The 15161-nt window shown below is 36.8% G+C and overlaps 1 protein-coding gene across 1 annotated transcript; it reads left to right on the forward strand.

Moving 5' to 3' along the window:
- The first annotated feature begins 11637 nt into the window (after positions 1–11637).
- On the forward strand, positions 11638–13040 carry LOC148359210 (POU domain, class 3, transcription factor 4-like). Its single transcript, XM_088344406.1, has one exon. It carries the CDS (start codon positions 11666–11668, stop codon positions 12674–12676), a length of 1011 nt encoding a protein of 336 aa, XP_088200532.1. The 5' UTR covers positions 11638–11665; the 3' UTR covers positions 12677–13040.
- Positions 13041–15161: the final 2121 nt, after the last annotated feature.

Genomic DNA, 15161 nt, shown 5'->3' on the forward strand with positions numbered 1-15161 from the left:
ACTTTTTACCCTTTTTGTTGAAGTTTGAAGTTTTACACATTGTAATGTTATGTGGATTCGAACCACTCACACTGTAACACGATCAAGCCCTTGGCAGACAGCACCTGTAAAACAAGAACACACACACACAGAATAATCACTTTGACAAACATTGACTTTGAGGGGAAAACGTTTCAATTTAATTTTCTGTTCCAAACCCTCAGATAATAAAGAATAATATTGCAACCCGCTGAAGAAATGAGTTTAAAAAAAAGTGTCCCTGACCTGAGGCATGTCTATTGTTTTCACTCAATTCAATTTCTAATTAACCACAGAGTCAAATAATTTTATGCTCGACTTTGCATCATATTGGAATACTAATGGGGACACGTTGCAGGTTGAAGGTCTCGATGCTCTCTTTGAAGCTCCTCTTTGCTCTTTTTTAGCAAAAGAAATAACAAAATAATGTGTAATTATATTTTCTGGAAACTTCAATTATTCCAAACAACATTATCTAATGATTGCCTGTGTTTACTGTCACAACAATGCCACCAAATGTCACTTTGTTTACACGTTCAATTCAATATCACGCCAGATCCACAATCCTATAGCCTTGCCTCTTTTCTTTTCTTTCTTTCTTTTTCTTCTTTATGTTTAACCTTTTAAATTTTTAACAACGAAATGGAACATCCGTTTCGAGACATTTCAAATGAACAATTCCTGAGGCGTCTGGTGTGAAAAAGGGGAAGTTTGAGATGCAAATGCTGCACCTTAAAACTGTGTTTCTCGTTTTTGAGCAAAGGCATGCTTTTTTATTAAGAAATCTCGAGGCACACCATTCATAGAACACCTTCAAAAATAAGTTGTTGGCACCAGTTTCATGTTTTTTTAAAGCTTAATGAAATTACATGATCTGCATTTATATAGCGCTTTTCAAGTCAAGACTTCCCAAAGCGCTTTACAGTGTGCTTCACATTTCCCAATAGCGGCCGTGCAGCCATGTAAGGCGCTAACCTGGATATTGGGGGTATTAGGGGTTCAGTGTCTTACCCAAGGACACTTCGACATGTAACACGGAGGAGCCGGGATTCGAACTTGATCCCAAGACGAGTGCTCTACCTCCTGAGCCACTGCCGCCCCGACATACAAACTTCGCACAGAAAGTCCGGTAGCTGGATTTGATTTCTATCGTGTTGCTCAAATTGACATTATAAGGTTTTTCTTAGCATTTGTGGTCACCTTGGCTCATCAATTTGGTGAATGCGTTTGCTCTAATTTAGTTTTTTAATACATTTTTGATCTTTTTAAAAAAAATTACCTTTTTCAATCTTTTTTTTCCTGAAAAATAACAATATCAATACCTAAAATTACCAACATTTATCTTCAGGAATACATATATTTTTCCTATTTTCTAATTATTTTTCTTTTTTTTTATAAAATAAGAAAATAATAATTGATATCAAAAAATAATGTGCAAGATTTTTAATTATACTATATTTGAAGTAATATCTTGAACATTTTCAATAAACAAAATAAATTATTACATATACTGTACTACCACATGAGCAAATAATTAGTACATAAACATGGTAATTTGCTGCCACCTACTGATATGAATGACTGTTACAATTACTCGGCTGATCGATGGAAGAAAGCAACAATGCTGAACTACTTTTTTTGCTAAGATAAAATTGGGCTACTTCCAGAATCACACTAGACAAGGTCTCATGGCACACTCGTTGAAAAACAGTGCCTTAGATGAATTGTATTTTTATTAAAAAATGCCAAAATATTTTTAATACAGTTAAAATTCTATCTATCTATCTACCCTGGTCATATCCTTCAAGAGAGGTGACCGACAGCAAGACAAACACATACAAAAGCAAAGAAAATTAAAAAAGGGGAAAAGTAGCAAAAAACACAAACACAAATGTTTGGACCATGGCCAACCCAAATGCCCAAACACCCAAACAAGTTAAGCACCTCGGCACCCAAGTTGGTCCTGCTTTCGTCCCTCCAGATGAAACGGGACACAAGAAAGCGGCCATGTCACTCTGGTCAGGGTGACACAACACACTCTTCTCTTCAACAGCAGGGCCCGACAGCTTTAACTGGTTTACCCCTGCCGCATCATACGGGTGCCCTGCCCATCCCTTAGAACGTGTCTAAACATCCCACTATCTTTTTACAACACCTCTCCACTCATTCCTATCACCAACAAGATCTCTAGCGTCCACTATATTTAGACCTCTTTCCTGCAGTGCACTCATAACACCATCCATCCACGTCAATCGCGGCCTTCCTCTTGGTCTCCTTCTATTTACTTCTGCTCTGTAGATCCTTTTCAACCTTCATCCATCCTCTCCATGTATCCAAACCAAACGAGTGCTCTATTATACACACGCTTGTTCAGTTCCACTTCTACTCCAGTTCTGGCTATCACAGTTGCATTTCTCAATCCATCCAATCTTGTCACTCCTAACATACTCCCCAGATACTTCATCTCAAAAACATTTAATTTCCTTATCAAATCTGCCTTCAGATTATTAAAATAAAACTAGATGGATAGATAGATAGATAGATAGATAGATAGATAGATAGATAGATAGATAGATAGATAGATAGATAGATAGATAGATAGATAGATAGATAGATAGATAGATAGATAGATAGATAGATAGATAGATAGATAGATAGATAGATAGATAGATAGATAGATAGATAGATAGATAGATAGATGGATGGATAAATAGATAGATAGATAGATAGACAGACAGATAGACAGACAGATAGACAGACAGACAGACAGACAGACAGACAGACAGACAGACAGACAGACAGACAGACAGACAGACAGACAGACAGACAGACAGACAGACAGACAGACAGACAGACAGACAGACAGACAGACAGACAGACAGACAGATAGATAGACAGATAGACAGATAGATAGATAGATAGATAGATAGATAGATAGATAGATAGATAGATAGATAGATAGATAGATAGATAGATAGATAGATAGATAGATAGATAGATAGATAGATAGATAGATAGATAGATGGATAGATAGATAGATAAATAAATAAACATCTGGTGTTGTTTCAATCTAGGCTTAAAACACTTCTTTTCTATAGCTTATGAATGACCTATATTTCCTGTTGATCATATATGTGTATTATTTATTATTGCAACATCCATTGCAGCCTGGTCATCCTGAAAGGGGGATTACCTCATGTGCGGCCCCTTCTCAAGGTTTCTTCATTTTCCTCATGTTGAGGTTTTTGAGTTTTTCCTTGCCCTTGTGTAGGTTTTAGATCAGGGGATGGTGTAGTAATAGCAATAAACTGTGGTCTGTGCAGCCCTTTGAGACTCTTTGTGATTAAGGGCTATACAAATAAACATGACTTGACTTGACGTGTTGTTGTTTTATAATTTTGGACAAAATGACCCAGTTCTGGAATTTTGTTTGATTTATCCAAATTATTTGGCTGTTTTAGTCAAACTTTTCGTGGAGTCTTTAGGTCATACATTAAAAAAGACTTAGCATGTTTCAAGAATAATGATATGTAAACTTTTGTATCTGTAGTTTATGATGCAAAAATTGCTTGATGAAAAGCGAAACAACTGTATTTATTTATAAAGAATTTACATTTTGATTGCTTCATGTTAAAGAGGAAGGTGGCGGCTTGTGGCATGCTGTGTGAGAAATATGCTTACAAATGGTTACATCTGTGTGCTGCTGCTGAAAACAAAATTCTCCCACTGTATTTCCTGCATGACGTAAGAGGCGTCTAAAAGGGCCGGAGTGATGGGGCTGGGAATCCCCTCCTCTGTATCAATCTCCCAGAAAGGGTCAAGATCATGCAGAGGGTGGAAGAAGGGTGCCTTTAACCACCCTAAGACTCTAGGTGCTGAATGTGCGTGGTTGTAGTACAATTGAGAGTAAGAGAGGAGAAATTGGAAGTTCGTTTCTGAGAAGAAGGTTTGATGTCTTTGCATTGAGTGAGACTAAGTTGAGAGGGAGTGGTGAGGTGTGTTTTGATGATGTGGTAGAGTGAGTGTCAGGTGCGAATACAAGGGGAAGCTAGGGAATGTGTGGCTTTTTGTTGCTGAGTGAGAGAATGAAAGATGGAAGGAGGTGTCCTCGAGAATGATATGGGTTAAGCTGGAGTGAGATGTGGGGGTTCCTAAAATATGCACATTTACATGAAAGTTCCTTTTTTTATTATTATTGTTTGAATCAATATTTTTTGAATGAAAGAAGTTTAATTTTACCACTAGGATGTGCTAAACAATACACACTGTCCCTTAAATTGTATAGTGAAGGTAAAAAGATAAAGGTTTTTACTTCACGGGTTTCGCCTATATCATGGGTTGTGTTTGGAACGTAACATTTGTGATAAATGAGGGATTACTGTAGATTCGGCACGGTGGATTCGTCCAAGTTCAAGCCAAACAGTTTCATTGTTTGTTTATGTATTTATTGGTTTGCTATATTTATTTGATCCCCAAATTTAGTTGTTTTGTTTTTTACCCAAATGCAGTTACAAAGCATGTATGTGAGAGTAGTTTGTATTTAGAGTATATATGTGCCATTATTGTTATTACATGTTGACGGTTTTAGCCAGTGACACTATTAAAACACACATACATTCGCACATTTTTTTCAATATGCCCTGCAGTGTTGATTAGCATAAAAATTAATATTTTCCATAATTATCAGATGGCAATGTTTTCATTTAGTCCTGCACTGCTAAAGTGATCTTATACTGGCTTTCTCATTGAGCGCATTAAAATGTTAAATGGGGCCCAGGGCATAAGGGGTCAGCACTGCGTGGGGAAAGTTTACAGAGGTCATGTGACCCCGTGACAAGGCGCACCCTGGGGCCCCGTGATGTTTCAATGGCAGTCTCAACATTATTCATCTTGTCCAGGGGTGAGCAAAGTATGGCCCGCGGGCCACATGCCAAATGAAAATGGTGAAAAAAATCAAATGACAATACAGTATATTTAATTGTAAATAAAGTACTACTAATGAAATAATGTTGTCGTCTTTTGTGCCATTTGTGTCCTTTTGGGTGGCTACTCCAAAATGCTACAACAGAAATGCTACAAAAATAGCACAAAACTAGGTGCTCAAAGGAATTATACAGAATTTTGAACTTTGTTACTCTCTTCTTTTGTACCATCATTGCAGCCTTAGTAAACCAATTAATGATGCGCTTGCAAATACGCAACTTTATTAGATGCACTTGAGCAAATTCTTTGTTCTTTCACCTTTTCTAGGGTTTTAATTGGTGTTTGGACTCTATTTGAGAGAGGCCTTTTCTTACTTTCACCATTTTCATGCTAAACTGGCGAACAGAATTAAAAAAACCCTCAGGGAACAGCATGACGTCACTCTCCAGGACTGTCCCCAGGCCCCATTCCTTCAATGCAATGTGTTCCGCCCCAACCGCTCTGCTAAAAGTAAGATAAAAGCAGATGTTTGCAGTGAAAAATAAAGCATAAGGCCTCTTTGAACTCTGTAAAAAAATAGTTTTTTTCACTTTAGGACACCTCAGACCACAAACCCACCTTTAAGAATGGGGACTTATTGCTTTATTTTGCCTTAATTCTGAAAAGAAAAAAATAGTACAAAACAACACTAAAATGCTACTACAATAATAGAATACCACAAAATACTGCTACTAGATAAATGCTACTAAAACACTACTACTGCGATACTATAATACAAATAATTACCACAGTAATACTATAAAAATAACTGCAGTAATACTACAAATATACTACAAAACTAAACATCAAAAATGAAATCTTGAAAAGAAGGACCTATGATATTAGAACAGAAAAACCTACATAGATATTAAAAACTATACAACAGAAATACTACAAATATATTTCAATAATGCTGCAAAGATACTACAAAACTAAATATCAAATTGAGTGCAAATTTTGTTGCTTTGCTGCAAAAAAATATATGATTTTGCTTTCATTCTTAGCGTTTCAAAACCAATTTGATGAAACTCGACAATTAAAAGATAAAAAATAACGTGTAAATATATGAATGCATATTTATTTATAAATAAAATAAGAGAAAAATGGATAGGCCACAGTTTTAACCAAATGCGACCCACGAATTCAAAAGTTTGCCCACCGCTGATCTTGTCGAACGAACTCATTGTGCCAAATTGAAAAAATACTTAGAGCATTGGAACTGCATTTTGAATATAATTTAGACAAAAATGCTTAAATAAAATTCGAAAATATGTATAATTTGTCGTCACCATTCGTGGCAGTTTTACGCAAAACAAGCAAACAAACAAACAAACAAACAGCAATTGCCAAACAAACTATTATTTCAAGAGGGGGTGAGCGGAGGAAAAAAGGCCAAAATGAGAGAAATTATGAGTCATTAGCTTGTCTTATTGAGCGGTAATGTGTGCCTCGATAGGAAAGAGGCAGTAAGTGTAGCGTGGCTGGCCCGGGTTATCCCTGAATGGGCTCTTTATTGGAGGCGCGGAGCGGGGATTTGCCTTTTATTTGCCTCACTATGGAAACCAGCTCGACGGCACAAAAATGTTGATGGGAAGAAAAGGAATCAGCACGCGGAGCGTTTTCTACAGAAGCATCTGTTACACTTGGAAACTTAGACTATCGAGAGCAATACGACCCCCGCCCCTCCAAAAAAAAAAAAAGAAGACCCTTGGGTGCTTCCAAACTTTGCAGGCAGGTGCTAGAAAATAAAAAGAAATATCTTCTTTTTTTTCAAAATCTGCAAAGTAAATTTTTTTATAACTAATGTAATGGATTTTAACTTTTTGTTCCCCTGAAACCAAACTCCTTTTGTAAGTTCCACCAACAAGCAAAAATAATTCATCTTAAATGTAATGCATTTTTAAGTGTGAAGCACATTGTAAAGCACTTTGGGAAGTCTTCATTGACTTCAAAAGCGCTATATAAATGCCGATCATTTCATTTCATCATATATCCAAAGGATAATTTGTTCATGGAAAATCAGTAGTTTGCTATTATTTTCGAATGACTGATAGAACAAGTGTCAAATTATTTTAGTGTCTCTTATATAAACCTCTGGCTTTAACCTGACAGCTCTTTTGCTTTTCAGGTGATTTGTTATTTTTTGTAACATGATAGAAAAGTAAACATAATAAAAAAAGAGCAAACAAATTTTAAATTGTCTAAAATTTCAATACTTTTCATATGATTTAAAATATCAATAGCTGTTTTAAAAACTATGAGAGAACTTCTTCCCCAGGGCCATCACCACCTTAAACGAGCACACAAAACTGTAAAATATAAATCTTGAGAAATGTTTGTTTGCCTTTTTGTAGTTGTGTTTTTTTTACCATTATTATTATTGCTACTGCATGTTATTGCAAACAACTGTGAGAGTCAATATATATTGTGACTTATTAGTTTTTGGGCTTTTTGTTGCTCCTAAATGTTATTGCACTTCTTTTCATTGCACTGTTGTTACAATGCACCATTTTTTTTCATCACAACAAAAACTTAGGCCAGTTTCTAAGCACAACGTTGTAAATATGTTTTGTCTAGTTATCCAGACAGTCTTTTATCTTTTTATTCTCTTTAAAGCATTTTATATATATTCACCCTAAAGTGCCATGCCATATTGTTGCATACAATTTTTCACAACGTTCATATCAATGACAATAAAGACAATTCAATTCAAAAATATTTAAACTGTTTTAGATTAACATTTTAAAAAATGGTTCATGAATTAGCAACAAAAACACAAGCATAAAAATAACACTTTAGAAAAAAATATTAAAATCTGGTGCGTGTTATATAAAGACAAAAAAAAATCTCGTTCTAAAATTTGAGCATGCGGCTTTTAGTCAGGTGTGGTCTGCCGTCCAGAATTTGCAATAAATGGTCACTACTGTTTAAAAAGACGTATCTCAATTTTTTAATATGTCATTGTTTTTATTCCTGCTTGAATGTAATAAACACAAAAAAATATATATATATATATATATATATATATATATATATATATATATATATATATATATATATATATATATATATATATATATATATATATATATATATATATATATATATAAACGTGTCTTAAACGTGAGATGTGTCTTTTTTAAATAGCCGTGACGATAGGGATTCGTTATGTTTTCCCCTCATATATTGAGGAACAAACAGAGGTATGTATTGGTAGATACTAAAAATAAAATTAATAATTCAGCGTTACTGTTAAACTGTTTCCCCCAATATTACTTACTAATTTGGGTATTTAGTTAAAATGATTTCTTCTTGAGAATCAAAATACATACAGTGATAGACGTTTCTAGTGTTAAAAAATATTCAGCTCAAGAATCAAAGGCGTAGGTTTTTTCTTGGCATCGGTGGGGACATATTGCACTTTTAAATACATCATGCATGGTTGGGACAAAACCATGATTGCTCAATATTTCAGTTCATGCAAAACTACGCTATTGATTGAAATACAAACGAAGAACATATAGATATAAAAAGGCCTTGCATCTTCTTCGTTACAAACAAAGCTTACTTGTATCGGATAGGCTCCCCCAGTCGTCATCATGGAGGTCGTGGTCACGGAGTCCTTTTGACGTCCAATCGACGTCCGGCGGTCGGCGGTCACATCCACGCGTCGTGGGGCCCCCTTCAGCTCACTTGCTCCGACCTCTTGCGTTCCCTCCCCGGCACTCTTTGTAATGAATTTCTGCAGGCTGCAGCCTTCTTTTTATTTCTTCTAAATGTATGAAAATGTATGCAAATTTAAATCAAGCTTAACCTGGGAGCCCCGGCAATATATTTAATGGAATTGCAAAGCAATAAGGATGCTGGCACACATTCTTCAAATGGAAATGAGAGTGCACAGTTCGGTTATCTAGTGCAGAAATAAGATAAATGCATTGATTTATATGAGGAGGAGATGGAAACACATGTGATTTTTAGATTTGTACGCGTTTATTTGAATGTGTGACTTGATCTAACTGTGGAATGGCCCGTGCGTAAAAGTCTAAAATAGAACGACCTTCAAAAACGACTTTACTTAAAGTTAATGATTATCAGTTAGGACCCGACCAGACTTTATTGAGTCCTCACAAATTAGCTGTTGGTACGTCTCACAAATGCGACCAGAGCTGAAGCACTGAAGGGTGACAGTAGCAGCCTTAAAATTGCGCGTGTAAAACAGTCGGAAACCGATTAATAAACAGGAACTGCGCTCCACGGACACATTGTTCCACGAACAGACACGGTGGATCAGGCTCACTTCTGGTTCGACCGCCCTTAGAGTAGACGCAATGAGCTGAATCAACTTTTTAGAGCTTTAGGTCACCGTATAATACCAATAGCTCATCAAAGGGACAGTGTGTACCACTTAACGCCTCCTAGTGGTAAAAAAAACGCGATTCATCAAAGAAAAAAAACAATATTGATTTAAATAATGAGCAAAATTACATTTACCATCCATATAAAAACTTCAGGGGGTTGTAGATTGATTCAAATATTGATATCCGTACTGGGCAAGTACTCGGATTGGATCGATATTATTCTCCTTGGATCAATACTGTCTTCCTATTTTAACTATGATTATAATAATGTTGTTCACAAGATTATACATACATAATAACTTTTAAATTGGATCAAATTGTGTTTACACTTTATTTGCACTCTTTTGAAAATATCCTGTCTTTGAAGGTATATTAGCTGTCTTGTTAACATTGTTAAATTATTTTCCCCCCATTTTATTAACACTCCACTTATTGAAACATAAATATTTTGTTTGTTTGTTGTACATGATTCAATTGTTTGTTTGTTTGTACATGATTCAGATTGAATCGTTTCTTGTACATGATTCAATTGTTTGTTTGTTTGTACATGATTCAAATTGAATCGTTTCTCCGGCGCCGTCACGAATGGCAGCCACTCCAGCAGCTCCCGTGTTATTTTTCGATTGTTCTCAGTTATTTTCGATTGTTCTCAGCTTAGGGATGCTGCTGGAAAAGTGAATTTCCCTTCGGGGATGAATAAAGTATCTATCTATCTATCTATCTATCTATATAATATTTGTATTTTTGTTACATTGCTGATTTTTTGGTGGGTTGGACTCCCTTAAGTTTGGTCCTGAATCTTTTTTTTTAGTATGAGCATTATTTTTTACAGTGTTAAAGGTTTTTACATTGTATTGTTAAGACCAGGGGTCCCCAACATTTTTCAAGCTGAGAGCTACTTTTTGTACCAACACATTCTTATAATAATACTTGAAAGGCAAGAAAACTGCATAGATTTAACATATCACGAGCCTCATTTCAAGGAAACCTCCATGAATGTCCGTCATCTTGCTGCTGCAGGTACCCAAAAAGCTCAAAAAGCCCGAAGGAAAGAAATTGGAAGAAAAACGACGCATTTTGGTCACTTTGAGTCTCTGTACTTTGTGTTCTTACTTGTGCTTTTTAGCACTCGTTTTAGGTTGCACAACACAATACTGTGCAGCGTTATCCCATGGTCAAATAATATATACTGTCTCTTTAAAAACTGGTGTTTTGGGTTGAAACAATGATCTGTGACATTCTGGGAAATTCTGCACTCAAACCAGTCTCTATCACACCCTGCTTTTCAGCCATCCTGTAAAAAACCGCCAACTGCCATGTACAATATTGAGACCCTTCACTTAAATGTGTTTTTCTCCATCATGATAGTAACACTGATAAGTTTATCCCGTTTTTAATATTGAACACCTGCAAAGGAGATTCAAGCCAGTTCCTCATCTTGTCTATTATTGCACCCTGTTGTTGTTTTTTTTTTTATTATTAAATCGTTGATGCTATCGACTAATCATATTGCTGTTCTTATTGGGTGGATCTCCTTTTATAACCTGGGATATGTATTAAAAAGAAAGGGCTCATCTTTATAAAAAGTTGGACTTTCGTAACTGAAAGCTTCTTTCTCTGTTCTGTTTGTGAGCTCAAAATCAAATAATGTCTTCTCTCCTAATTTTGAGTGTCTACTAAAGTTTAAACTTAACAGATACAATTCATCAAGTGAAGCTTATTTCAAAAAAATAAGCATAAAGAAGTACTATAAGACATCAAACCAACCCACAGTAAAACAAACATTCACTAGAGCTTTTTCTTTAAAGTATGATATTTCCGACTACAACTTTGGTCTTTGAACGCAACGAAAAGTTTTCGTCAATTGAGCATCTTACTTCCTGTTGAAATTAACTTCCTATGACATACCTTTTAATTTACATATACCCTTCAACTTGTCCAATTACACCCCTTAAAAATAATTGCAATTCCCTTATTTAAACACGGTATGATTTGTATTTCTTACTAGGCTTTTATAAAGCTTTTAATTCTGTGTCGTTTAGAAAAATGTTTATTATAATTTTATTTGTTTTGCTTTTTTGGGGGTCCAGTGTGGCTCTTTGAACATTTTGGTTTGCCAACCCCACTTTAACCCTTTCCTGTCCCTGCAGTTCCGTACTGGGAGGCGGGACATGCAGCTGTGCACAGCGCCATCATTGGCGGAGATTCGACGTTCCACTGCTACTGGCGGTTCCAGCCGCCTGTCAACACCGCTCCGGTGAGAGAGGAGATGTCAGAGGCTGTGTTTCGGCTCAATTTAGTGTCGCCAGTGGGGTTCAGCTGCCAGCATGGCCACAGCTGCCTCCAGTCCCTACACCCTGCTCGGCTCCAGCCCTATGATCCACCCGGACAGTCAGGTCATGCAGCCTGCGAGTCCCTACAGGGGGCATCAAAAACTCCTGCACGGGGACTACCTCCAAAATAACGGGCATCCCCTCGGGCATCAATGGGGGAGCGCTCTTTCGGATAGCAGTCCGTGGTCGGCCTCTATGGAGCAACAGGACGTGAAACCGGGTCGGGAGGACCTCCAACTGGGCATCATACACCACCATCGCTCACCACATGTAGCCCACCACTCCCCGCATCACAACAACCATCCAGCAGCGTGGGGGACCCACAACATCTACTCCCAGACGGGTTTCCCGGTTAACGGCATGCTAGAGCACGGCGGGCTCACTCCGCCTCCGAACCAAGGCTTCAGGGACACAATTAGCCCCGAGCATGGCGACTTGAGCGCCCATCACTGCCACGATCATTCGGACGAGGAGACGCCAACATCGGACGAGCTGGAGCACTTTGCCAAGCAGTTCAAACAGCGACGGATCAAACTGGGTTTTACGCAGGCTGACGTGGGTCTGGCCCTGGGCACGCTCTACGGCAATGTTTTTTCCCAAACCACCATCTGCAGGTTTGAAGCTCTGCAGTTGAGCTTTAAAAACATGTGCAAACTCAAGCCGCTGCTGAACAAGTGGCTGGAAGAGGCGGACTCATCCACGGGGAGCTCCAGCAGTATAGACAAGATCGCAGCCCAGGGGAGGAAGAGGAAAAAGAGGACCTCCATAGAGGTGAGCGTCAAGGGGGTTTTGGAGACGCACTTTCTCAAGTGCCCCAAGCCTTCTGCACAGGAGATCACGTCGCTGGCAGACACGCTGCAGCTGGAGAAAGAGGTGGTGCGCGTTTGGTTCTGCAACCGGAGGCAGAAAGAGAAGCGCATGACGCCGCCTGGGGAACCGCCCCCATCGGCGCATGAAGCGCCCTACACCGTGGCGGGCGATGCGGCATCGTGCCACGATCTCTGACCGGACCCAATTTGGGACATTCTCAGACCTCCAGGAGATACCCGGCTCGAGCCTTGGCCTCGCTCAAAGCCAGAGCTCAGCTCTCCGGTCCTCGAAGGCAGCAAGTCCTGCATGAATTTTGGAGGTTTCTCTGCAGGCCCTCGAGGACCGGAAAACCCGCCTCTGCTTCAAGCGCTTCAAGGGCATTATTCCATCGTTTCACATCAATCCGCGGAGCCGCTAAAATGGTCGGATATAAATACAAAAATGTGCCTATAATCTACCAGCGCCTTTAGTTTTTAATTCAGCAAAATGACTGCTATTTTGTTTGAAATTTTGCTTCCTTCTTTATATATATATATATATATATATATATATATATATATATATATATATATATATATATATATATATATATATATATATAATTATTATTATTAATTATTATTATTTTTGTTCAGGGGGTGACTTTTTTCAGGAACTGAAGAGTTGGAGCGTCTCGTATAATTTTGCTCACGATCCTTCCATGTTTTGTAACAACATCTGTAATTACTGTTATTATTGATATCATTATCTGCATACACAAATAGGCCTTGTGTACCTGTCAACCTCAGCCAATTTCCCCACTTCTTAATGATCACGAATGCCCTATTAAGCGATAGTAAACCTTTCAAACACAACTATTCACTCACAGCAAGATATACTACGTATAATAAAAACAAAGAAAATTTGTGTAAATAGTTTTACATGAAAAAAAAATAAACAGTATGTTCAGCATCTTTCTTAGTTCTTTCCCCATGTGAATTCAGTGTAGCATACACAGTAAATGTACCAATGTTGATTTAACACTCCTAAAAAGGGACCTTGTTCACTGATGTAGAGATAACAGTTTACACTCTTAGTGTTAAATTAACATTTTATTTCAAGGTATTGAGTTATTATGTCAACATGATGTTAACAGTATAAATAGATACAAAGCTTAATACTGAAATAAATAACAAGATGTTAACATCCTAACTGAGCATTTTAAATTGATTATTTTAAATTGTTAATTTAAAAATTGAAGAGTAAACTTTTAACACTATCTCGGTAAACATATGGTCCTTATTTATGAGAGTTAAATGAACACTGGTAATCGTACTGTAAGCGACACCAAATTCACTGCAAGCGGGGAAAGAACTATTAAAAAGACTGAACGAATTGTTTGTGTTGTTTATTTGGTATATGAAATTTATTTACACAAATTATCTTTGTTTTTATTCTATAGTCTGTCTTGCCCATTTTGTTTTAAGGCACTCAATGATGATGTTAATTCGACACTTAAGAGTAAACTTTTAATGCTAATTTAGTGAACAAATGCCCCTTATCTACGAGTGTTAAACCAACACTAACGATTTTACTGTTTATTGAACGTAGCAGTATATTTTAAATATTTTTCCCCGTACAAATATTGTTATACGGCGTACACAATTTGATCAAAAAACGTATAAAATAGGGGAAACATATATATTGGCAGGTATGCCAAATATATTAAGCACCTCGTGTATTTTTGCTCACCAATCCTTCCGTGTATTGTAATAGCATCTGTAATTGCTGTTACTATTATTGTTTGCATATAAAAAAAATTGTCCTTCAGACCATGGATCAACAACATAGCACTTGAAGTCGGCTTTTCCTCCTCCGTTGCGACCTAGCCGCTAACAACAACAACTATTTATAAATGTGTTTTCTTGATTTTATTCAGTTTCGACCATTTAAACTGTGTAAACTCTGAAAAAGAGCTGCAAATAGAAAACAGATTTTACGCTACACACCTGCCTTTATTTTTATTGTACGTTCAACTATCCCGATTTTATAATATAAATACTCCTGCTCTTTGCTTTATTTCACAAGTATTTTTTGGAATACTGTACAGTTTTTATATATTATCCCTTTCAAGTCATTAATTTAAAGAAATTGTTCTTAGTTATTCGTGCACTTGATTGGCAATGTAAAAAATATTTTCAGTATGAGATTGAACTGTTTCGGCGGGTTTTATTCCAAATTTCGATGACAGCTCAAGTAATTATTTATTTTCAGTATAAAGCTTGTATTATGTTTTTTTGAAATAAACTATGTATGTTGTAATAAACAATTTCTTACTACAAAAATTGACTGTCCGAAGAGAATTAAATTTCAGTAACATCTTAACATTATTTTTTATTATTTTGTTTCAATGTTACATTATTAAGGAAGTTTGAATTAAACTTCTCAAATTGTATGGGTTTCCAAACATATCCAAACTGATTATAATCATTCAATACGCAAACTACAGCCCACAGGCCACACACGGCCCTCCAAGCTTTTTATTCCGGTCCGCAAAAGTACGACGAAGAAAAAAAAAATAGATTTCTTCAGTGCCAATTTTGTCCCCGGGGTATCTTGGTGTTGATAATGTTTTGTATTTATCAAAATATTACTCGAATGTGGAGTAAAGAATAACACTTTTACATTTTGAGTTTTTAAA

Source organism: Urocampus carinirostris, chromosome 9 (genome assembly GCF_059441175.1).
Source record: "Urocampus carinirostris isolate Australia breed hairy pipefish chromosome 9, RoL_Ucar_1.0, whole genome shotgun sequence".
In the NCBI taxonomy this organism is placed as follows: domain Eukaryota; kingdom Metazoa; phylum Chordata; class Actinopteri; order Syngnathiformes; family Syngnathidae; genus Urocampus; species Urocampus carinirostris.

What these genes read in the sequence shown, in the direction of transcription:
- LOC148359210 (XM_088344406.1), top strand. Translation starts at nt 11,666, where the DNA reads ATGGCCACAGCTGCCTCCAGTCCCTACACCCTGCTCGGCTCCAGCCCT.